Source organism: Aotus nancymaae, unplaced genomic scaffold (assembly GCF_030222135.1).
Source record: "Aotus nancymaae isolate 86718 unplaced genomic scaffold, 86718_ANA_hifiasm-v0.15.2.pri h1tg000002l, whole genome shotgun sequence".
Lineage (NCBI taxonomy): Eukaryota > Metazoa > Chordata > Mammalia > Primates > Aotidae > Aotus > Aotus nancymaae.
This window is the reverse complement of record NW_026988413.1, coordinates 23,725,195-23,750,271: the sequence shown is the minus strand read 5'-3', so window position 1 is coordinate 23,750,271 and position 25,077 is coordinate 23,725,195. Positions and strand designations below refer to the sequence as shown.

General features: G+C 38.0%; 1 protein-coding gene across 2 annotated transcripts in view; it reads left to right on the top strand.

Annotated features, from left to right (window-relative positions):
* EXOC4 (exocyst complex component 4) overlaps positions 1-25,077 on the top strand; it is an 819,820-nt gene that overhangs the window by 83,157 nt on the left and 711,586 nt on the right. For both annotated transcript variants that reach the window (XM_012473980.2, XM_012473981.3), the window contains exon 6: positions 8,248-8,491. In XM_012473980.2, the coding sequence (XP_012329403.1) occupies positions 8,248-8,491 (244 nt within the window). The remainder of the gene's footprint in view (positions 1-8,247; positions 8,492-25,077) is intronic.

Genomic DNA, 25,077 nt, shown 5'->3' with positions numbered 1-25,077 from the left:
ATTTGTTTTTCACCTTTCACTGGTGCCTTCTTGAGTAGCTTAATAATTGACCTTCTAAATTCTTTTTCTGGCAATTCAGTGATTTCTTCTTGGTTTGGATCCATCACTAGTGAGCTATTGTGATCTTTTGGGGTGTTACAAAACCTTGTTTTGTCATATTACCAGAATTGTTTTTCTGGTTTCTTCTCATTTGTATAGACTATGTCAGAGAAAGGATGTGGGACTTAAGGTCTGCTGTTTAGATTTCTTTGTCCCACAGCATGATTGCTTGATGTGGTGCTTTCTCCATTCCCCTATGAATGGGGCTTCCTAAGAGCTGGACTGCTGTGATTATTATTGCTCTTTTGGGTCCAGCCACCCAGTAGAGCTACCAGCCTCTGGACTGGTACTGGGGAGTGTCTGCAAAGAGTCCTGTGATGTGATCTGTCTTTAGGTCTCTCAGCTAGCAGTAGCTTCAGTTACGACCATCACACCTGGCTAATTTTTCTATGTTTTATAGAGATGAGGTCTCCCTATGTTGCCTAGGCTGAACTTGAACTCCTAGGCTTAAGCAATCCTCCCACCTCAGCCTTCCAAAGTGATGGGATTACAGACGTGAACCATGCACTTGACTTAATCCTGTCTTTTCTTCCATTTTTTTTCTGAGTTTTATCACTTTCTTTTCACTCTTCTGTTTTTTTGTCCATGTCTTTTCTTAGTTTTAGAATTTCTGGCTCAAGATGGCTTTTTATATCCCTCATCCTGCCTATTTCTTTACCCGTACTTTATTCTCTATTTTGGTGTCTTGTATTTCCTCAGTGCTTCTTATGAACTATTGATTTGAGCCCTCTCTTGGCCATTTAATAATTTATTATTTACCTTTGACCTTTTTTTTTTTTTTTGACATGGTCTTGCCCTGTTACCTAGACTGGAGTGCAGTGGTACAATCTTAGTTCTCTACAGTCTTGAACCCTAGGCTCAAAGGGATCCTTCTGGCTTTGCCTCCCAAATAGCACTACAGACATGAGCAACTACATTCAGTCAACTTTTTTATTTTTGCTTTTTTGTAGAGATGGGATCTCATTATGTTGCCCAGGATGGTCTCAAAGTCCTTGCTTCAAGCAGTTCCTGGGATTATGGGTGTGATCTCAGAGCACCCGGCCTAATTTTGTCTTTTTCTTCCATTTCTTTTCTCAGTGTCATCATTTTCTTTTCACATTTTCCTTTTTTTTTGTCCATATCTTAATTTTTGAATTTCTGGCTCAAGGTGGCTTTTCATATCCCAAATCTTGTTTGAGTATATTGGTTCCATCTGGAATGTTGCCTTCTAGTTTTCTTGTGCGTCATGGTTGTTTTGTTGAAGGGAATTTACCTCTGTTGCTATGTGTTGGCTTTTCTGTCCTTTTTAAATAATACTTCAGTATGAGTCTGTTCATTATTTTTTTTCTGTTCATTTTTATGATATTGGGGTGTTTTACAGGATTTTTAGCTCATTGGCTCCCTCTTCTGTCACGATAGCAAAGTCCAGATACTTTTGTGGGTTTTTTGTTTGTTTTGATGGCAACAGAAGGTTGTGTGGTCTCTGAATTTTAGCTCCCTTGTCATTGGGTTGGCTTCCAAATTTTTCCTTTTTGCCCATTTCTCTTTTGGCCATCCAATAGCCAAAGGGCATTTCTCTCCTTTTTTTTTCTTATTTATTTCCCAGAATCTACATGTTTCAAAAACTGCTACTTAAGATTGTGCCTGCTTTTACATCTCATCCCTATAGTCAGCTCTGTCATCTGTCTGGATACCTTTATAGCATTTTGAAACTTAGGGTTGTCTTTATCTTTCCTCCGATGGTTTTAGATCAACCTTAAGTTCATCCCGAATTCCCTTCTCTCTTTGTCACAGTTTTTCACCCTCTACCTTTGTGTGCAGGAAGGCCTTCTGGCAGATCAGGGCAAAGGAGGAGCATGATAGATCATTGCTGAGATTAGGTGTTTTTTTTTTTTTTCTTATTTTATTTACAGTTGTTTTGGATTTTGGTCAATTTCTCTTTTCAGTTGATCCAGAGGACATGCTTTTTGTGTAGTTTTGCTGCTACTTCTTGTTCTCTATTGCTTCTGGAGGAAATATTGAGAGATGTAGACATAAGCAACCATCATTGTCAGCCTGGAAGTTTCCAAAGCTGGATGTTTTAAAAGTACACTTTTCACTATTTTTCTTCATTTTGAGTTTTGATGTTACATTTTGTTACCTTATTATATTTGCACACCTCTGAGCTACACATATTATCTCCATTTCATGGATGAAGAAATCAAGGTCCAGCAAGATTAAATGACTCAAGGGAGATCACACAACCAGAAACCGGTAGAGATTCTAATCAACTCTAAAATTGTTTGATGCCAAGCTCTTGTTCTTTCCACTACGTCTTGCCATCTCCCTGAGTAACTGAACTTAGAAAACTCATGTATTGATGAAAGACTGCAACGTAATACATTTTAGTGATTATAAATATCAACTGTCAGTTTATTCACTGTTCCTTGTTCCTCTTGTTATTTTGTATTCCTTTAATATTTTTAGTGGCCTCTTCTCCACTGGCTGCTGCTCCTTGACCTTCTAACATACATTTTCTTTCCTATAAATGAAATCATTGACATTAAGTGCTGTCCCTTGAAAAAATGATTCAACAGATGTCAATTTTGTTTGTTTGTTTATTTATTTATTTCTTTTTCTAATAGCAGTTTCTACTCTATCTCCCCTTAAAGCAGACCTATGATCATTTCCCTCTTGATCCACTTTCACTTAGGGGAGGACCTGTGCACACTCACCTTGCTTTCAAAACTCACTGCCTTCCCCGTGCAAACTGACTACTTCATGGAAATGATAGCCCCAAGTAGCAGTTGGCAACGGCTTTTGGCTGCCTCCTTTCTGGAGTGGGTGTTATATTGTCTGTAGTTTTCTTTAAAGTAATTTAATCTGTACCTTAGGGGTGCTTAGTTAACATTTTTGAAGTACCTTAATCATGAAACTACACTCCAGGGGTAGTTAGTTAACATTTGAAAGACCCTAATCAAAATTCTATACTCCAGAGGCAACCAGTGCATCAGACGCTGTTCTCAGCCTGCACCAGTGGGTGCATTAATTAGAATAAAAGATGTAAGAAGTAATTTTTCACTGGTGAAGGGAATGCTATTTAAGATATGTAGTTGACCAGTTTCCTACACAGAGCTAAGACATGAGTGAAGGCTAAGGATACAGATTTGGTGAGGGCAGCAGCCTTCCAGCCTACGGAGGACCTTGATTTGGTCCTGTGTTTGCTGCTTTTGATGGAGGATTTGATTTGGTTGGTTCACCTGTCCTGTGGAGTGCATTAAATCTCCATGACCCTGCATAGGCCAAATCCAGCCTGTTTCTGTCTGCTACTCCACCGAGTGCTCCTTGGACCTGTACTCTGGCTCCACTCATTGTTTGCATTTCTTTTCCACAGAGATGTTACTCTCGATCTTGAGTCAGATGATAGCTTTTTAATTTCTTTTTTTTTTTTTTTTTTTTTTTTTTTGAAACGGAGTTTCGCTCTTGTTACCCAGGCTGGAGTGCAATGGCGCGATCTCGGCTCACCGCAACCTCCGCCTCCTGGGTTCAGGCAATTCTCCTGCCTCAGCCTCCTGAGTAGCTGGGATTACAGGCACGCGCCACCGTGCCCAGCTAATTTTTTGTATTTTTAGTAGAGACGGGGTTTCACCATGTTGACCAGGATGGTCTCGATCTCTTGACCTCGTGATCCACCCGCCTCGGCCTCCCAAAGTAATTTCTTAATTTATGAGAATGTTTTATAAATTTCTTAATTTATAAAACATCATATAATTATGTTTTGAGCATATTGGATATGTTAAGAGTGTGAATTTATAGTGCCATTTTGATTAGAAGCACTCGGATTATTTTTAAATTGTAATTTTCTTACAATTTTTTACTTGAGAGTATTTTCAGTATTCTGAGGCCAGGTTCCAATTTGTGGGGCTTGTAGATAAGTAACTTGTTTGATACTCCAGTGGTCTAATTAGGCTGAATGATGTTTTTGAACACTCCTTTTTATATTGAATTCTATTCAGTACTGGCAGATAGTTCTCATGTTTAGAGGAATAATATTTTTGAATACATGTGATTTAAGTTATATAGATTGAAATTATATACGTGATTTTTGTATAATTTTTGTATCGTGTGTGGTGTAAGGAATGACATCTACCAAGAGTTTCTACGGTTAACACTACTGTTGTCCTATATCTTAGTAACATGTACAAATATAAATGAAATAATACAGTTTATTCAGTTAAAGTTGGAGAATATCACCAGGACCTTTATCTTCTGGGGTTTGGTGATGTATATGTATGGTATGGCATATGTTACTGATCTTGTCTTACCAAATATACTGAGGGAAGGAAACAGCCATGATGAACTGGTGGTCTAGATTGCTTTATGTACTTGCTAGGACATAGTCGTTTTTAAAATAAAATATTTAACTGCATAAATAGTCTGTTTAGCTTCTTTACATGTTATTTTAAAAATGATTAGTCTATAATATAGGTATGCATATAAGTAGCTATAGGCTGTGTAACCAAGGATATATACACACAAACTGTATTTAATGGAATAATGGAATTGTGGAGAATGAAAGGACCTTAGATATTATCTAGTCAATCTTTTCATGAGTCCCAGAGAATTTTAGCTATGCCCTCCTTTCATGATTCCATGCTTAGCTTCAATCACAGAGACAATTTATAGCCATTTAGACATATATACCAATATATCCATATCTACCAATATATCCATATCTATACATATAATGTGTGTGTTCATTTAGACATATATACCAATATATCCATATCTACCAGTATATCCATATCTATACATATAGTGTGTGTGTGTGTGTGTGTCTGTGTGTGTGTGTAGGGGGGTGTGATCACAATCACTTGGGGCCAATAGGATTTTAGTAGAAATAACTGATTAAAGGGCATTAAAATCTTTTAATATTTAGCCTTATCCTATAAGTCTGTGAAAGCCTTCAAAACTAGGTTTGAGAACACTCGTTAAGATCCTCAGAGCAAAAAAATCAAGGGTCAGAGAATTGGGAAAGGAAGTATTTCTAATTTCAAAGTGTTCTAAAACCTACATGTTGAATACATACAGTAGCAATATAGATACTAGGGAATGATTTGGAGTTCAGTACTTTGGAAATATGTATATTTTGTTATAATTCTGTTGTGTGAGACTTCACTGAATTCCCATTCAATTATTTTTGTACAGGGCTTTTTTCATAAAGTACCAATAATTTTACCTGACCTCACAGGGTTTTGTGATATTAGACTGGTCATGGTTGATTATATTATCCTTTTAAATTGCCTTTTAATTTTCAGCTGATGTAAGTGAAATAGATAATGTAAATTAATTAATATTGGCTCTGTTCAGTGTTTATGCTCTAGGAGATTTCAGGAGACAGAAAGATAAGGTTTTAAACAAGTGCCATTTGGGGCTGTGTCATTTATTATTCATACCTTCCTTATTTGTTGTTTTTTAATGGGCTATCTATCATATTAGTGTGCATATAAGAGGCTGTATGTGGCATAATCTCAGGCCTTATTGATTTAAACTGCATTTACCTCATCACTAATCACCCTTGTGGCGGGTAGCTACAGTGTTCAGGTGGCACTTTGTATGTGTCAGGTTTGTGACTCGTGGTCTTTTGTGAAGAGCATTTTGTCTCACCTAAATTCCTATTACTTTTTTGTCCTACCTGAAGCTCTGCTTACAGTTTTGAGTATTTCCACCCCCTACCCCCAAACATGCTGAATTTAGTTTGCTCACTGGCCGCTAAATACTTTTCCTTCCTTGCTGTGAGGTTGGTTTTTTTGGTTTTGTTACATGGAGTACTTCTCTGTCCTGAAGTATCTAGCTTCTTCATGTGTAAAACAAAACCAGTAACTGAAATGTTGCATTTGGAAATATCAAGGACTTTTTTTGATTTGTCTTCAGAGTTGCATTGTCATCTTTAGAAGCTTAAGACTTGGTTTTATTCCAAGTTTTACTAATATTGAAAAAGTATATTTGTTAAATTTCATATATCAAATGCCCTCCACATGGCAGGGAAAACTGCATGAATCTGGTCATTATGCCTCTGTCTCCTCTTGGGTTTCAGGAATCTAATGAGTCTAGTAAGATTCACATCATGTGTTAGTAGAGACGGGGTTTCACCATGTTGACTAGGATGGTCTCGATCTCTTGATGCGTGCCTGTAATCCCAGCTACTCAGGAGGCTGAGGCAGGAGAATTGCCTGAACCCAGGAGGCGGAGGTTGCGGTGAGCCGAGATCGCGCCATTGCACTCCAGCCTGGGTAACAAGAGCGAAACTCCGTCTCAAAAAAAAAAAAAAAAAAAAAAAGATTCACATCATGGATAGAGGACTTCTTCAACTAAGAATAAAACTTGTGGGAGGCCGAGGCGGGTGGATCACGAGGTCAAGAGATCGAGACCATCCTGGTCAACATGGTGAAACCCCGTCTCTACTAAAAATACAAAAACTTAGCTGGGCACGGTGGCGCGTGCCTGTAATCCCAGCTACTCAGGAGGCTGAGGCAGGAGAATTGCCTGAACCCAGGAGGCGGAGGTTGCGATGAGCCGAGATCGCGCCATTGCACTCCAGCCTGGGTAACAAGAGCGAAACTCCGTCTCAAAAAAAAAAAAAAAGAATAAAACTTGTGTAAGTGGTTATCATGTATGTAATTAAAATGGTTTTGATTCAGATTTAAATGCTTTTTTTATTGTGGTAAAGTCACATACCATAAAACCTACCATTTTAACTATTTTTAAATGTACAGTTCCGCAGTATTAAATACATTGATAGTGTTGTGCAAGTATCACCACCATCCATCTCCATAACACTTCTCATCTTGTAGAACTGAAACTCTGTACTCTAAAGACCAACTCCCCATACCCGCTTTCTCCCAGCTCTTGGTGACCACCATTCTACTTTCTGTTTCTATGAATTTGACTAATCTAAGTACTGCAAAGAAGTAGAATCATACAATATTTGTCTTTTTTTTTTTTGACTGACTCATTTCATTTAGCTTAACGTCCTCAAGGTTCGTCCATGCCGTAGCATGTGTCAGAATTTCCTTCCTTTTTAAAGCTGAATAATATTCCATTGTATGTATATATCATATTTTACTTATCCATTCATGTGTTGATGGACACTTGGATTGCTTCCACATTTTAGTGAATGTGAATAATGCTGCTGTGAAAATGAGTGTACTCTTCAAGACCCTGCTTGCAATTCTTTGAGTACTCAATTAGATTTTCTGAATATATAGTAATTCCATTTTAAATTTTTTGAGGAACCACAGTACTGGTTTTCATAGTGGCTGTACCATTTTACATTCCAACCGTGCATGCACCAGACGTGCATAAGTGTTCCAATTTCTCCATATCCTTGCCAACTCTTGCTATTTCCTGTTTTTTTTTGGAGGGGGGTTGATATTAATAGTAGCCATCCCCATAAGTGTAGGGCAGCATCTTATTTTAGCTTTGCTTTTCATTTTCCTAACGATTAGTGATGTTAGGCATCATTTCATTTGCATATTGGCCATTTATATATCTTTTTTGGAAAAAAAATGATGTTGTAGCACACACATGTTTAAAGAAAAATAGAAGTTTGTTCTTTTGTATTTATGAAATACCTCTTCATTACTCTATTTTCTCAAAGTGTTGTCTCACTTGTAAGGGTATTGTTTTTCCTTAATCTTTTTTAAAAAATTTATTACAAGTTTTATTTATTTACCACTCGTCCCCCTGTGTGTATTTATGATGTCTTTTTCTCCAGTGACTTATCACTTCTAACTAACAAATACAAACCTGAGGCTAGGATCCAGCTCTTTAGAATTCTCTTGCAGCGCTACATATGGCATTTTATAAACAGCGAGTGCCTAATAAATGTCATAAGACAGCGGACTCATGGCAGAAGTAGTAGTCTGCGGAAAACTTCCCATGGTGATTTGTTTACTCATTTTTATTGCATCTGCCTCTTATTACTAACTGATGGGTATGATTTGAGGAATATAAATGTTATTTTGTGACTCTTGGATGGTTACTGTGTAAATATAAGTTAATTGAAAAATCCTCTTTAATTCTTTAAGAGAGTAATCAAGGCAGTGATTTCATTTATTAGACTGCTCTGTTTTGGGGTTTTTGAGTGGAACCTGTATCTATTATCATTATTATTATTTAATTTTTCAGTGAGGGAGATAAATCTGCAGGACATCAAGGAGGATTTAGAATTGGATCCAGAGGACAACAGCACCCTTTTTATGGGTATCCTCATTAAGGGTCTGGCCAAACTGAAGAAGATCCCAGAGACAGTTAAGGCAATCATAGAGCGCTTGGAGCAGGAGCTGAAGCAAATTGTGAAGAGGTCTACAACCCAGGTGGCAGACAGTGGCTATCAGCGTGGGGAGAACCTTACTGTGGAGAACCAACCAAGGTAGGTGGGAGTGTAGTTTGTATTTTTCACAACTCTATGATACATTTCTATGGCGGGGTGTAAGTGACTTCCCTTCTGTTGGTGTTTTCTTGAACTTAGGATACTATAGCCCATACAGGCCAGGTGCAATGACTAATGCCTGTTATTCTAGCACTTTGGGAGGCTAAGCCTCGTGGAACACTTGAGTTCAGGACTTCGAGACCAGCCTGTACGGGTAGTGAAACCCCATCTCTACTAAAAATACAAAAATTAGCTGGGCATGGTAGTGCATGCCTGTAAACCCAGCTACTCAGGAGGCTGTGTGGCAGGAGAATTGCTTGAATGCAGGAGGTGGAAGTTGCAGTGAGCCGAGATCACGCCACTACACTCCAGCCTGGGTGAAAGAGTGAGACTCCATCTTTAAAAAAAAAAAAGAGTACTATAGCTTATACAGACTTAGATTGGTAAAAACAGCTTGACTAGGTATAATTCAGCTGTCTGTTGTCTCATGTTGTTGAAAAATTTTAAAACATATTGTCATTGAGTGAAAAATGTGGACATATTTATAATAAAGATTGTCAATATTTAGACATTTAAAGAATAAATTGAATGAAATAATGTAGCAGCTATTGTACACATACTAAATACTAAACAATGTTCAAGGCAATTTATATATATTATCTCACTTAATTCTCACCACAACTCTATGGGTTAGTTATTAGTATCCATATATTGCAGTTAGGAGAACTGGAGCTCAGAGATTAAATAATACAGCAAGGTCTTAGAACAGGTGGCTTGTCTTGGTGTTGAATACTAGTCCATTTGATTCTAAAATCCATGGTTTTGCCTCTGTATGATGCTTTCTTCTTTAATGTGTAATGATATTTTCCAATAGAGACAAATCAGTCTCAGGAATTTTTACTGAAAACAATAAATAAGATTTGAATTGCATAATTCTTGTTTCATATGGAGAGTACTGAAATTGAATTCAGATTCTAACTTTGTGACTATCATATACTAGGAGATCCTGCACGATAAACTAGAAGGAATCATAATCTTGTAGATATGTTATTAAGGAAATATCTACTGTTTATACTTAGGGCTTAAATTTTTTTTTAAAATAAGATAAAATTAAGGAGAAATAATAATAACTCATTTAGTATAGAGTTCTCTAGACATTTAAATTTTTTGGAAAAATTAATATATTCTGTATTTCTGTATTCTTTTGCATATCTAACATTGATTTCATTTAACATTTCAAAAACGATTTCCTTGTGAACTTGATTCAAAAGTACTATGATTAGTGAAAGGAAATACCCTCTATCCTTCTCCTGCCACAGAATGTTCTAAAGTAAATATTTGGCCGGTTGGGGTGGTTCATGCCTGTAATCCTAGCACATTGGGAGGCCAAGGTGGGCAGATTGCTTGCGGTTAGGAGTTTGAGATCTGCCTGGCCAACATAGGGAAACGCCTGCTCTACCAAAAATACAAAAATTATCTAGGTGTGGTGGCACATGCCTGTAGTCTCAGCTACTTAGGATGCTGAGGCACAAGAATTGCTTAAACTGGGAAGTCGAGTGTTGCAGTGAGCTGAGATCACACCACTACTGCACCCCAGCCTGGTTGACAGAGTGAAACTTCATCTAAAAAAAACAAAACAACAACAACCCCCCCAAAAAAAAAACCCAAAGTGTATTTTTAATGGGTTTTGGGACCTGACTTTGTATCCCCGCTTTGTAATTTGCAAAAAGTAATACCTGTCTTATATAAGAGTTGCTTCCTTTAGATGTGGTTATACGGTTGTGTTGCTTAGTGGACTAGCACCAGTAAGTACTATAACATTCATGCATGTATATATGAATACATGTTTATTATCAGTGTCTTCCTCAATTCCATGTTCTTTGATCACTTATATCATGATTCAGAGAAGCTGAAGAATGGTTCTTTGAACTTTACCTTCTTTCTTTGCGTGGTACCTGGATTTTTGTCAAGACCTTTTGACTCCTTACTGATGAATACTCTAAAATTCTGGTTTGCTCTTAGCCCTGTTGCTGCAACTTCCTAGATGAATACAGTGAACTTTCCTAGGGAAAGAACATTACTATAGTATATATTGGAAATAAAACAAAAGGGCATGGATCAATAGCTTTTCTGCAGATCTTGTTATAGTACCTTTAAAAGCACTGTATCGGAGAGATCCAAGATGGCCAGTTAGGAGCAGCTCCGAATTCCAGGTCCGAGTGAAAGTGCAGAGGGTGAGTAGACGCCGCATTTCCAGACTTATTTTTACTGCCCACAGACCAGGAAATTCCCAGGCGGAGGAGCCCCACGGGTTGCCAGGGCGGCTGTTTTGGCTGGCGTGGCTGTTTTGCCTGCGCCCCGGCGCAGCGGTTCCCAGTGCAGAGTAAACGAGACTGTGTCCCGTCTTAGCCAGCAAGGAGAGCTGAAACAGGGAGCCAGGCCAGGAGATTCCTGGGCAAAAAAGCGCCACGAATCTCAGAGCCGCGGTTTCAGCCGGCGCAGTGGGTCGCCAAATGGGAAATCACACAGATCCCGGCGCCTATTCAACAGGTGATCAGGTCACCTGGTAGAGAGGCGACTGTTCAACTAAAAAACAAAAGGCTCTGAGGCAGGGAGCCAGGTGATCAGGCCCGGCTGGTCCCACCCCCACAAAAACAAAAACAAAAACAAAAAAACAGCAATTGGAAACGCTCTGGGTTGAGACTTTCACAGCAAGCAGAGCTGAACCCGGGACGGTCCAGCTCTGTCGGGGAGGAGTGTCCGCCATTACAGAGGCACTCTACCACTACAGAGACAGTCTGCCATTCCTGGGACAGCCTGCAGTTGCCGAGGCAACCCGTCATTACAGAGAGAGTCCGTCATTATAGAGGCGGGCGACTGTTCCTGAGGCAGTTCTAACTACACCCATATAAACAGGACTGCAGGGAAGTTGACACGACAGCTGGGCGGAGCTGACAGCAGCTCAGCGAAGCCTCTGCAGGCTGAGAGTGACTAGGCTGCCTCCTTGTGGGCAGGGCAGCCCTGAAGAAAAAAAGAAAGGCAGCAGCACAGCAGAAACTCATAAAGCCCTAACTCCCTGGGACAGAACACCTGGGAAAAAAAAAGGGGGGTTTATGAGTCCTGCTGCTGCAGACTTAAATTTACCGGACCAGCAGCTCTGAATGAACAACGGGGCTCACAGCTCAGCACCTGATATAATATAAAGGACAGACTGTTTCCTTAAGCAGCTCCCTGACCCCTGTATATCCAAAGAGTCATCTCATAAAGGAGAACTCAGACTGACATTTGGCAGGTATCCTTCTGGGACAAAGCAGAAGAAGAAACTGGTAGCAACCTTTACAGTTCGGCAGCTGCTGCAAGTGATCCCCAGGCAAGCAGGGCCTGGAGTGGACCTCAGCAGTCCTACAGCAGAGAGCCCAGACAGTTAAAAGGAAAACTAAAAAACAGAAATAACTTCATCAACAACCAACAGGATGTCCACTCAGAGACCCAGTGAGAAAGTCAACAACTACAAAGCCGACAGGTGGATAAATCCACAAAGATGGGAAGAAACCAGCGCAAAAAGGATGAAAACACCCGAAACCAGAACACCTCTCCTACAAGGGATCACAACTCCTCACCAGCAAGGGAACAAGACTGGATGGAGAATGAGTGTGATGAAATGACAGAATCAGCCTTCATAAAGTGGGCAATAAGAAACTTCCGTGAGCTAAAAGAACATGTTCTAACCCAATGCAAAGAAACTAAGAACGTTGAAAAAAGATCTGACGAAATGCTAACAAGAATGGACAACTTAGAGAGGAATATAAGTAAATTGATGGAGCTAAAAAACACAACACGAGAACTTTGCAAAGCATGCACAAGATTCAACAGCCGAATTGACCAAGCAGAAGAAAGGATATCAGAGGTCGAAGATCAACTCAATGAAATAAAACGAGAAGGCAAGATTCGAGAAAACAGGGTAAAAAGGAATAAACAAAGTCAACAAGAAATACGGGACTATGTGAAAAGACCTCATCTACGTTTGATAGGTGTACCCGAATGTGACGAAGAGAATGAATCCAAGCTGGAAAATACTCTTCAGGATATTATCCAGGAAAACTTCCCCAACCTAGCAAGGCAGGCCAATATTCAAGTCCAGGAAATACAGAGAACACAACAAAGATATTCCTCTAGAAGAGCAACCCCAAGGCACGTAATCATCAGATTCACCAGGATGGAAATGAAGGAGAAAATACTAAGGGCAGCCAGAGAGAAAGGTCGGGTTACTCACAAAGGGAAGCCCATCAGACTCACAGCAGATCTCTCAGCAGAAACCCTACAGGCCAGAAGAGAGTGGGGGCCGATATTCAACATCCTTAAAGAAAAGACCTTTCAACCCAGAATTTCATATCCAGCCAAACTAAGCTTCATAAGCGAAGGAAAAATAAAATCCTTTGTGAACAAGCAAGTACTCAGAGATTTCATCACCACCAGACCTGCTTTACAAGAGCTCCTGAAAGAGGCACTACGCATAGAAAAGAACAACCAGTACCAGTCACTCCAAAAACACACCAAATGGTAAAGAGCATCAACCAACTGGCAAAACAGCCGGCTAGCATCAAAATGTCAGGATCAAATTCACACATAACAATATTAACCCTAAACGTAAATGGACTAAATGCCCCAATCAAAAGACACAGACTGGCAAATTGGATAAAAAGCCAAAACCCATCAGTGTGCTGTATCCAGGAAACCCATCTCACATGCAAGGATACACAAAGGCTCAAAATAAAGGGATGGAGGAAGATTTACCAAGCAAACGGAGAGCAAAAAAAAGCAGGAGTTGCAATTCTCATCTCTGATAAAATAGACTTTAAAGCAACAAAGATCAAAAGAGACAAAGAAGGACATTACATAATGGTAAAAGGATCAATGCAACAAGAAGAGCTAATGATCCTAAATATATATGCACCTAATACAGGAGCACCCAGATACATAAGGCAAGTTCTTAATGAATTACAAAGAGACTTAGACTCCCATACAATAACAGTGGGAGACTTCAACACACCATTGTCAATATTAGACAGATCAACGAGACAGAAAATTAACAAGGATATCCAGGACTTGAACTCAGACCTGGACCAAGCAAACCTAATAGACATTTACAGAACTCTCCACCCCAAATCCACAGAATATACATTCTTCTTAGCACCACATCACACCTACTCTAAAATTGACCACATAATTGGAAGTAAATCACTCCTCAGCAAATCCAAAAGAACGGAAACCATAACAAACCGTCTCTCAGACAACAGTGCAATCAAGTTAGAACTCAGAATTCAGAAACCAACCCAGAATCACACAGCTTCATGGAAACTGAACAACTTTCTCTTGAATGTTGACTGGATAAATAATGAAATGAAGGCAGAAATAAAGATGTTCTTCGAAACCAACGAGAATGAAGACACCACATACCAGAATCTCTGGGACACATTTAAAGCAGTCTCTAGAGGAAAATATATGGCAATAAGTGTCCACATGAGAAGCAAGGAGAGATCTAAAATTGACACTCTATCATAAAAATTGAAGGAGCTAGAGGAGCAAGATCAAAAAAACTCAAAACCTAGCAGAAGACAAGAAATAACTAAGATCAAAGCAGAATTGAAGGAGATAGAGACACGAAAAACCCTTCAAAAAATCAATAAATCCAGGAGCTGGTTTTTTGAAAAGATCAACAAAATAGACAGACCACTAGCCAGATTAATAAAAAAGAAAAGAGAGAATAACCAAATAGATGCAATAAAAAACGATAAAGGGGATATCACCACAGATTCCACAGAAATTCAAACCATCATCAGAGATTATTACAAACAACTCTATGCACATAAACTAGAAAACCTGGAAGAAATGGATAAATTCCTGGATACTTGCCTCCTCCCAAGCCTAATCCAGGAAGAAGTCGAAACCCTGAATAGACAAATAACAAGGTCTGAAGTCGAGGCAGCAATTAAGAGCCTACCACCCAAAAAAAGCCCAGGTCCAGATGGGTTCACAGCAAAATTCTACCAGACATACAAAGAGGAACTGGTACCATTCCTTCTGAAACTATTCCAAATAATCCAAAAAGAGGGAATCCTTCCCAAATCATGTTATGAGACCAACATCATCCTGATACCAAAACCTGGCAGAGACTCAACAAGAAAAGAAAACTTTAGGCCAATATCCATGATGAACATAGATGCAAAAATCTTCAATAAAATACTGGCAAGCCAATTGCAACAGCACATCAAAAAGCTTATCCACCATGATCAAGTAGGATTCATCCCGGGGATGCAAGGCTGGTTCAACATACGCAAGCCTATAAATATAATTCACCACATAAACAGAACCAAAGACAAAAACCACATGATTATCTCAATTGATGCAGAGAAGGCCTTTGACAAAATTCAACAGCCCTTTATGCTAAAAACCCTCAATAAACTAGGTATCGACAGAACGTATCTCAAAATAATAAAAGCTATTTACGACAGACCAACAGCCAATATCAAACTGAATGGGCAAAAACTGGAAGCATTCCCTTTGAAATCTGGCACTAGACAAGGATGCCCTCTCTCACCACTCCTATTCAATATAGTACTGGAAGTTCTAGCCAGAGCAATCAGGCAAGAAAAATAAATAAAGGGTATTCAAATAGGAAAGGAGGAAGTCAAATTGTCTCTATTTGCAGACGACATGATTGTATATCTAAAAGACCCCATCATCTCAGCCCAAAATCTCCTGAAACTGATAAGCAACTTCAGCAAAGTCTCAGGATACAAAATCAGTGTGCAAAAATCACAAGCATTCCTATACACCAATAACAAACTTCAAGAGAGCCAAATCAAGAACGAACTGCCGTTCACAATTGCTACAAAGAGAATAAAATACCTATGAATACAACTAACAAGGAACGTGAAGGACCTCTTCAAGGAGAATTACAAATCACTGCTCAACGAAATAAGAGAGGACACAAACAGATGGAGAAACATTCCATGTTCATGATTAGGAAGAGTCAATATCGTGAAAATGGCCATACTGCCCAAAGTAATTTACATATTCAACGCTATCCCCATCAAGCTACCAATGACCTTCTTCACAGAACTGGAAAAAACCACCTTAAACTTCATATGGAACCGAAAGAGAGCCCGCATAGCCAAGTCAATTCTAAACAAAAAGAACAAAGCGGGAGGCATCAAACTACCGGACATCAAACTATACTATAAGGCTCCAGTAATCAAAACAGCATGGTACTGGTACCAAAATAGAGATATAAACCAATGGAACAAAACAGAGACCTCAGAGGGAATACAACTTATCTGCAACCATCCGATCTTTGACAAACCTGATAAAAACAAGCAATGGGGAAAGGATTCCCTGTTTAATAAGTGGTTTTGGGAAAACTGGCTAGCCATATGCAGAAAGCAGAAACTGGACCCCTTCCTGACACCTTACACTAAAATTAACTCCAGATGGATTAAAGACTTAAACATAAGACCTAACACCATAAAAACCCTACAAGAAAATCTAGGCAAAACCATTCAGGGCATAGGCATAGGCGAGGACTTCATGACCAAAACACCAAAAGCATTGGCAACAAAAGCCAAAATAGACAAATGGGACCTAATCAAACTCCACAGCTTCTGCACAGCAAAAGAAACAGTCATTAGAGTGAATTGGCAACCAACACAATTGGAAAAAATTTTTGCAGCCTACCCATCTGACAAAGGGCTGATATCCAGAATTTACAAAGAACTAAAACAGATTTACAAGAAAAAAACAAACAAGCCCATTCAAAAGTGGGCAAAGGATATGAACAGTTACTTTACAAAAGAAGACCTACATGAGGCCAACAAGCATATGAAAAAATGCTCATCATCACTGGTCATTAGAGAAATGCAAATCAAAACTACATTGAGATACCATCTCACGCCAGTTAGAATGGCGATCATTAACAAATCTGGAGACAACAGGTGCTGGAGAGGATGTGGAGAAATAGGAACACTTTTACACTGTTGGTGGGAGTGTAAATTAGTTCAACCATTGTGGAAGACAGTGTGGCAATTCCTCAAGGACCTAGAAATAGAAATTCCATTTGACCCAGCAATCCCATTACTGGGTATATATCCAAAGGATTATAAATCATTCTACTATAAGGACACATGCACACGAATGTTCATTGCAGCACAGTTTACAATAGCAAAGACCTGGAACCAACCCAAATGCCCATCGATGATAGACTGGACAGGGAAAATGTGGCACATATACACCATGGAATATTATGCAGCCATCAAAAACGATGAGTTCGTGTCCTTTGTAGGGACATGGACGAACCTGGAAACCATCATTCTCAGCAAACTGACACAAGAACACAAAATCAAACACCACATGTTCTCACTCATAGACGGGTGTTGAACAGTGGGAACACATGGACACAGGGAGGGGAGCACTATACACTGGGGTCTGTTGGGGGGGAGTCGGGGGAGACAGTGGGGGGTGCGGAGTTGGGGAGAGATAGCATGGGGAGAAATGCCAGATATAGGTGAAGGGGAGGAAGGCAGCAAATCACACTGCCACGTATGCACCTATGCAACAATCTTGTATGTTTTTCACATGTACCCCAAAACCTAAAATGCAATTAAAAAAAAAAAAGAATAAGCAAAAACAAACAAACAAGAAAGCACTCTGTCTTTCATAGGATTTTCATCTTTGTTTTTTCACCTTGCCTAAACCCCTTACAGAATTCACGAGTGGAAATTATAGCACTAGAAATATAATAGAAATTCAGCACACTGCCCTGGGAAATACTAAATGTTTCTCTATGAGGAATGAGTCAGCAGCAGATTTTTTCCCTGTTAAGTTTCTTTTTGTTGTCAGTAGTTTAGAAAGCTTTTGTAGGCAGGATATATTGGACACTAACAAGTGAATGAGCTGTTTGCCTTGACTTTATGTCTGTAACATAATCCCATTTTGTAAAACATACAAATTCAAAATTTGGGACCCAAACTGTTTATTTCTCATAATAGTACAGAGAAAGCAAATATTTGGAGTAAACCACTTGGTTAGAAGATCAAAGATTAAATTTTGGGGCTGGGATTCCAAATGAGTGATAATGTTGAGCTCATCTCAAAATTATCAAATGGTGGTTGTGTGCTATCAGATGCTTTAAAACTTCTCAGGAATTCTCTTGAATTAAGCATAATCATTAAAAAATGATAAGCATTGTTGCTTCTAGAGGATCTGAATTTTAGTAGTAATATTGTCAAATTATCACTTGAAGCTTGTGGTGCATTGAACTTTACTTAGGAATGTATTAGTGGCATTTATTTCAGAGAGAAGTAAAACCACAGTACTTGGCATTATTATTGTTGTTTACCATTCAAGGAATTTTATGGCTACAGATATTTGAATTTATTTTTTTAAAGAAAGTTGGAACATAGGCCAAAATATTCATGAATTCTTGTTCCCCAACATGCATATTTTTTCCCCCACCAATGAAATAGCCTGTTCCAAAACATTAGCTATTCTGAGACAAGGTACTGTAACTTTCCCTAAAAGTTTCATCATCTTATTAAATATATTCTGGTTGTGATGTATTGCAGGCTTGTTTTCATTTGTTTTTATGTAAAGAGGATTAATGTGTGCTATTTTGCTAGAAATGTAGAAGGAAACAAGCTAGTGAATTCTTTCTTGCTTTTAATTCCTACAGAGCCAGGATACTTTCCCAGCCAGTTTTAAAAAAATCACTTTGATGACCTACTTATTATTTTATTTTATTTTGTTTTTGATCTCCCAAACTATCTGTTGTCTATTTTTAGGAGAAATGTTCATTCATAATCTTTCAGTGTCTTTTAGCCTCCACTTACTATTAAAGGAAAATATTCAACTATAATTATTGTCAACTTGATAAACATTAGGGTAACATGTGCCTTGCTAATTTACCAGAACCACCTGCTACCCATTATTTCTCTAGAAAGACAGGCAGCATCTTCAACTTCAGATGGTGACTGTGGCCTGAAGCCTCTGCATTTCAGAATCGATTTCTTCAACTTCTGCTGCCTAATTGTTGATTCTTTCCCAAAATCTAATTCATGAGTATTTTTATATTATTTTTATTTGAAAGAAGCTGGAAGGAGTTCTGTAATATTTAACAAATAAGAAAAGCATAAGGAAGAGATGGAAGAAAAACTTCTCAAAGATGTGATATCTTGTCAAGAATATGGAAGAAAAGAATGTGGAAAAAGAGAAATTGGTATGTGTGAGGAAAATGGGCCTGTTTAAATGTGAAGGCAAAAATTAATTGCAGGAAGAGATGGTAGAGGTCAGCTTCACTTAGATAGAGCTGTTGGTCCTAGAGAGGGCAGAAAACATTGAGTGAGTTGGAGCCATGTCTGCCAGGGAGACCTTTCCCTCTTTTGGAAGGAAACCATTTTAAAAGGGTCATTGACCTGTCTTATGAAAAAAGAACATTAAATGTCAGATGTGAAAAGCAGAGAACTTTGTGTGTTTTGGGCTTGTTGTGATATTAAGAAAGATTCATGGAAAACATGGGAGAGAAATATACTTCAATGCTAAAAGTAGTTGTGTTTGGATAGTAAAGTTGTAGTCTTTGTTTTTTCCTCTCTATTTTGCACCTTAAGTTATGGTGAAAAAAATTCATTATCAAAAAATTAAATTATTAATTGGGTTATTTTAATCACAAGAAATTATTAGAAATTAAAATGCCTATATGGGTATGAATGTTCATAAAACTAAATTTTAATATAGAAAAATATAATACCTGTTTTTAGACCAACTGGACAGTGTTCATTAATTATATTATATATGTGTGTCTTTGTATATGTTTGATTATTTATTGACTGCTTCTAGAACGCAAGAGAAGAGAGCACTAGTTTGTCTTGTTCAGCATTGGTATATCTCGAGAATCTAGGACAGTGCCTACCTGACCCATAATAAATATTTGTTGAATGCAAGAAGAAATTCCACATTTATTAAATATCTGCCATGGACCAGACATTGGTCTAAAATGTCCAGTGAATTAGATATGGTCCCTGTCCTCATGGAGTTTAAAGGAGAAGAAAGGCATTACTCACAGAACCCTAAGGTGTGAGAAGAAAGCAGCCAGATTCTTGATATGCCGTTTTCATTGTTTTTGCTTACCTCTGTGTTGATTAAATTTTTACTGTTGCCAAGTGTGCTTTTCTTAAGAGACGATGCCAGTTTTTTATGTCATGAATAATTTTTGAGAGTTCCTATATCCCCTTGCCAACAAATTGTATTATCAAATGCTTTTATCTTTGCCAATCTGAGAGGTGAAAAATGGTGTTTCCAAGGTGGTTTGGATTTGCATTTTTATTATAAGTAGGGTTAAACTTCTTTTCTTTTGTATAAAAGTAACTTGTCATGATATCTGGTTTATATTTGGATGTATTGCTTCAAAATAATCTGAGTTGAGAGTGGGTGAAGCTATAGATACAACAAGCTGTGAAATAATACTGAAGCAGGGTGATAGGTAAAAGGTGGTTCATTATCCTGTTATCTTCACGTTTTTAGTGTTTGGAATTTTCAACAATATAATATTTAAATAGTGTTTATTTCCTTTTCAATGAACTATTTTTCTAATATGTTTGTCTTTTTTTGATTTGTAGGAACTCTTTACATTTTTCTAGTATGTTTGTCTTGTATTATTATTATTTTTGAGATGGAGTCTCACTCTGTTACCTAGGCTGGAGTGCAGTAGCGTGATCTTGGCTCACTGCAACCTCCACCTCCCAGATTCAAGCCATTTTCTTGCCTCAGCTCCTGAGTAGCTGGGACCACAGGCATGTGCTGCCTTGCTCAGCTAATTTTTGTAATTTTAGTAGCGATGAGGTTTCACCATGTTGACCAGGCTGGTCTTGAACTCCTGACCTCAAGTAATCCACCCACCTCGGCCTCCCAAAGTGTTGGGATTACAGGTGTGAGCCCCTGCTCCCAGCCATATATTTGTTTTCTATTGATTTGTAGGAACTCTTTACATACCTAGGAAATTAGTTCTTTGGGATTTATTTTGTAACTTTCTGCCAGTTTCTTTCTCTTTTGACTTCATGATCTTTCTGGGCATGTAAACATTTGTTTTCATTTTTTATGAGGCTATATTTTATCTGTGTTTTATAGCTTCTCGGTTTTGTGTCATACTTAGATCTTTCCTACTCTTAGATTATAAATAAAATTTTCAACACTTTTCTAGTACTTATATAGTCTCATTCTTAATATTTATATCTTTAATACATCTGGAATCTGAAGGAGTGGCCAAACTACTTTGGAGAACACTTGACATGTATGAAACTGTATGGTAAGGGGTTGTACACCCCTTTCATTTCTGTCACCCATGTATCTGTCATGTAATTGATTATCTGTGTTAGCTGCATATTTGCTGAATAATTCTAACACTGAATCTTTTACAATATAGTCATGGTTCTTTTCAAGGTTGGTATTTGCCTCATTTTCTAAAACTCTTTCTTCCCTCCTGGTTTCTCAGTCTGTGAAGACTATAGATTTTCAGAAATACATTGAATTATGGCTCTAAAATTGGAATAATATACTTTTGAAATATTTTTTGTAATTTAGAGGCTAGAATTCAGAATGAGAGCATACTGATGTAATAGAACATTCTTATAAAATGGTTTTATCTGTGAAGAAGAATAAAGGCTCAGGCCTCAAAGATGGTTTTATATTATAAATACAATGTTTATGGAAAAATAAATGAAATATTGCTCATGATTTTTTTAGACCTGTGGCTAGAGTCAGGCATGAGTTTCTTTTTCACATAAATAGCATTTCCTTTCATCTCTTCTTTCTATATTAGTTACCCATCTTCTAAATATCTGAAATGCAGGACATGGTGGAGTTGGTCATTTTATTTTACAGAAAAGTCATTTAAGAACAGCTTTGAAGCAAGGTCAGGCATTTGTCCTTGTGGCTTCTTATAGCCATTCCCAAGCACCACATGTAGCACCTGGACATGCTTGGAATCAGGAAGGGCCTCTGTGTAATTTAGATGAGGAGTTAATTCGAATCAAAGCAAGCGGGAAGTAAGTAAATTTAACTTCAGTGATTATGATTCCATTTGATTAAATCTCTACTTTTGATTACATGTATCAGTGAGAACATGCTTTAAATATACCCGACTATTAAATATTGAAGGGGATGAATAGGATGAACCAGGGACATATAGAAAAAATTCCACTATTCTTCAACTAGGATATGTCCCCTGCAGCTTAACTGAAATATTTTTAGAACAAATGAAAGGAATTAAATTTTTTTTTACATATGGGATTTATTACTCCAATTGTTAACTAAAATATATAACTCATTACCATGGAAGGTCCCAAGCCTATATACTTTCTAGTAAGACTTAAATAAATTAATTGATAATAGCTTCATCACATACACAGTGACTTAGAAATGTCAATAATGTTCATAGTTCTTTTGTAAACATGATGTTGGTCAGCTATCATTCTGATTATGTATTGTTCTTTGATTTATAGTCATTGGAAAAAGTTTCTTGGCTGAATAGTCCAGAGATGTTACTCAGTATTACATTTCTTAAACCCTTTTTTTAAATGTGGCAAAGTAAAAAACCAAAGAAACACGAACTCTGCTCTCGATTTCTCTTGTTTTACTTACTATAGCAGGTTCAAATTAGAGATCTGAGCAGGCAGAGGACTAATAGATACAATCTGTTTCATGGACCGTCATAACTTCGTTTAGATGTCAACCATCATGCTGTATCAAGGCCACTTCTCTATTTGCTAGAGTGGGAGCTGCCTTAGGTTTTGTCATTTTTGTGCACTTGCTAGTGTCATAATAGGAAAGGTGCTCCAGGCTCAAACTGATACTGGATCTTTTCATTGCAAAAACAAACTAACAAACCTATGTCAAAGGAAATTGTTCCATTGATGATGTGTAGGGGTGGTGTCATAAATGATTCAAGCACCTTCATGTGTGTCTCAGGCTGTATTTCATATTGTCTGGGCTGTTCTAGCTCCTGGTGCATCCCCTTGCTATAGTCTCTAATGAGATTAGACTGTGAGTTTATAAGGGGGTGGGAGAGTTTAACTTTGTGTTTGAAGCCTGATTAGGGCCGGGCACATATTAAATGCCTAAGAGTTTGTTTATTTTTATGGAGATGTGGTCTCACTCTGTTGCCCAGGCTGGAATGCCCAATCATCGTGACTCACTGTAGCCTTGACCTCCTGGGCTCAAGAGATCCTCCTGCTTTAGCCTCTTGATGTGAATACTATGCCTGGCTATTTAAAGTTTGTTTGTTTGTTTGTTTGTTTTGTAGAGATAGTGTCTGACTGTGATTTCCCAGGCTAACCATGAACTCCTGGTCTCAAGCAGTCCTTTCACTTTAGCCTCCCAAAATACTGGGATTACAGGTGTAAGCCAGCATGCCTGGCCAGTTTAAATCAATGAATGAATAAGAAAAAGATGGAAAGAAGATAATTTTTTAAATAAGTTGAAGTGATTTTTTTTTTTTTTTTAGCATTACTGTGGACCCACATCACAAGCCTCACTTGAGAGTTGGAAATGCAAATTTCCCCAGGAAGGGGTGGGATGTTTGGGTGCAGGGCCCACAGGACTCTATGCTTTAGTTGATTCTTATGCACACTGAAGTTTGAGAACACTCTTTAGATAACATCACAAACATCATAGAGTTTTGCAGTTTTGTAGATTTCATACTTTGCAAAGCAGTCTGCCATCTGGTATCTCACCTGAGTGAGCCTCACCACTGGCCTCCTCACAGGCAGGAGCATTATTATTAATCCCAGATTTACCCAGAGAAATGTGAAAGCCGAAATAATTTGACAGTTCACAAAGCTTGTTTGTGGTGCAGTTAAGATTAGAAGTAGTCTTTTTCCACCATTAAGTTTGCTTTCTGGCTTATATAAAGATGATGTTTCTAACACATGTCGTGGGCCTGATTTTGTTTGTCGTCAGAAGGACAATATCTGTACTAAGTATGCATTTTCCTGCCGATACCTCACATTGTGGCCAGTGGCAGGCCTCAGAAATAGCTGGACATGTTGAGAACTGTGAAAAGCAGCCACAGAGTGCCTGGAGTCTAATTAGGTCACTTGAGAATCAAATTTTATTATCTAAACAATTGTGCTAGAGGCATTCTTGTACTAAACAATATACAACAAACACTAAGAATATGCACCTGAATCTTAACTTTTGTTATCCCTGAGGAGTGGATTTATGGATAATTTTTCTAATATTCCACTACGATGAAATATTACTTTGGAATGGGGGAAAGGATTTCAAAAGAATGATCCTGATACTTTAATTCAAAGAAAGAGGGTCTGGGTTTATTTTCTAATTTTCGTCACTAACTTGGCATACATCAGGATTAGACGTTTGAGGTTATCTCTCCAGCATTCAGAAATGACTTGACAAGGAGGGAGAAACACAGGAAGGAAGTGACTAGAGCCAGGCCCTGGTTCAGTATTCTTGTTATTTTTTACTGCGTTTCATTCTATATTACTACTAATTTTTTCCTGCTCTTTTCATAGAGCAGATGGAGAATTAGTCAGCACTCTTTAAATAGTAACCCCTTTTTACATGAAGATTTATTAATAAGTGGTAAAACTTATTTCTATCCTTTTAAAGTAGGTATTAGATAACCTTGAAGATTAAATGAGCTCTATGACCTATTTGAAATGAAAAATTAGTAGCCCTGCCAAGCCGATTAAGGAATTGTATATGAGAGCTATAGGCAGGTAAAACAAAGAACGTTTTTATCTAATTGATTATAAATTTCTGTTTATAAAATTATAAGTTTTTTATATACAATCTAAACTCTGAGTTCACTACTTTCTTCCCTTTTAGAGCATAGTGGGAGGGAAATAAACATTGTGTGGTTATTGCCTTTGTCTGTCAGTGGGGAAACATAGAACCCTGATATTAAGGTCTCAGCAGATAAGTAGTAGAACAGAACTGATTTTTCTACTTTGTGTGTGCCTTTGCTTCGTGACCAAGTAAGGCAGCTTCTTGGCGGCAAACATGGGTTTTCCAGCCAAATGACTAATTCAAGGTTCCCTGGATGTTAAATTTAGATTCAGGTAGTCTTATCTCACCTTAAATATTGAACATTTTTCACAGCTTGATGATGCAGCTTTACACTGTAGCTACTTCTTGCCTTGTGTAACTGTGACTGTTCCTTAACACGTGCCTCTTCTTAGCCCTCTGCCTTTTTTCATGGTGCACTTGAAGGTGAGGTACATAGGGATCGCTTCCGGTAGGAAGTTAGTAGATGATGTGGGAGAATAAGTAACATTTTACTTCCTAAGAGTCTGGTTTAAAAGCCTGCTGGGTAATTGTGTTTAAAGAAACACTTTTCTTCATCCTGATACTTTTCTGTTTTAAATATAAAATAGATTTTATTGCAATATTATTAAAGTTGCCTATTAGTGTGTGTATCATTCAGTTCATAATTCTACCTCGTGTTCTCATGTTTAGCTTGATAAGGTTACCTTTTTGAGAGCATAGTTTTGTGTGATGTATTTTTTATTGTGGACTTC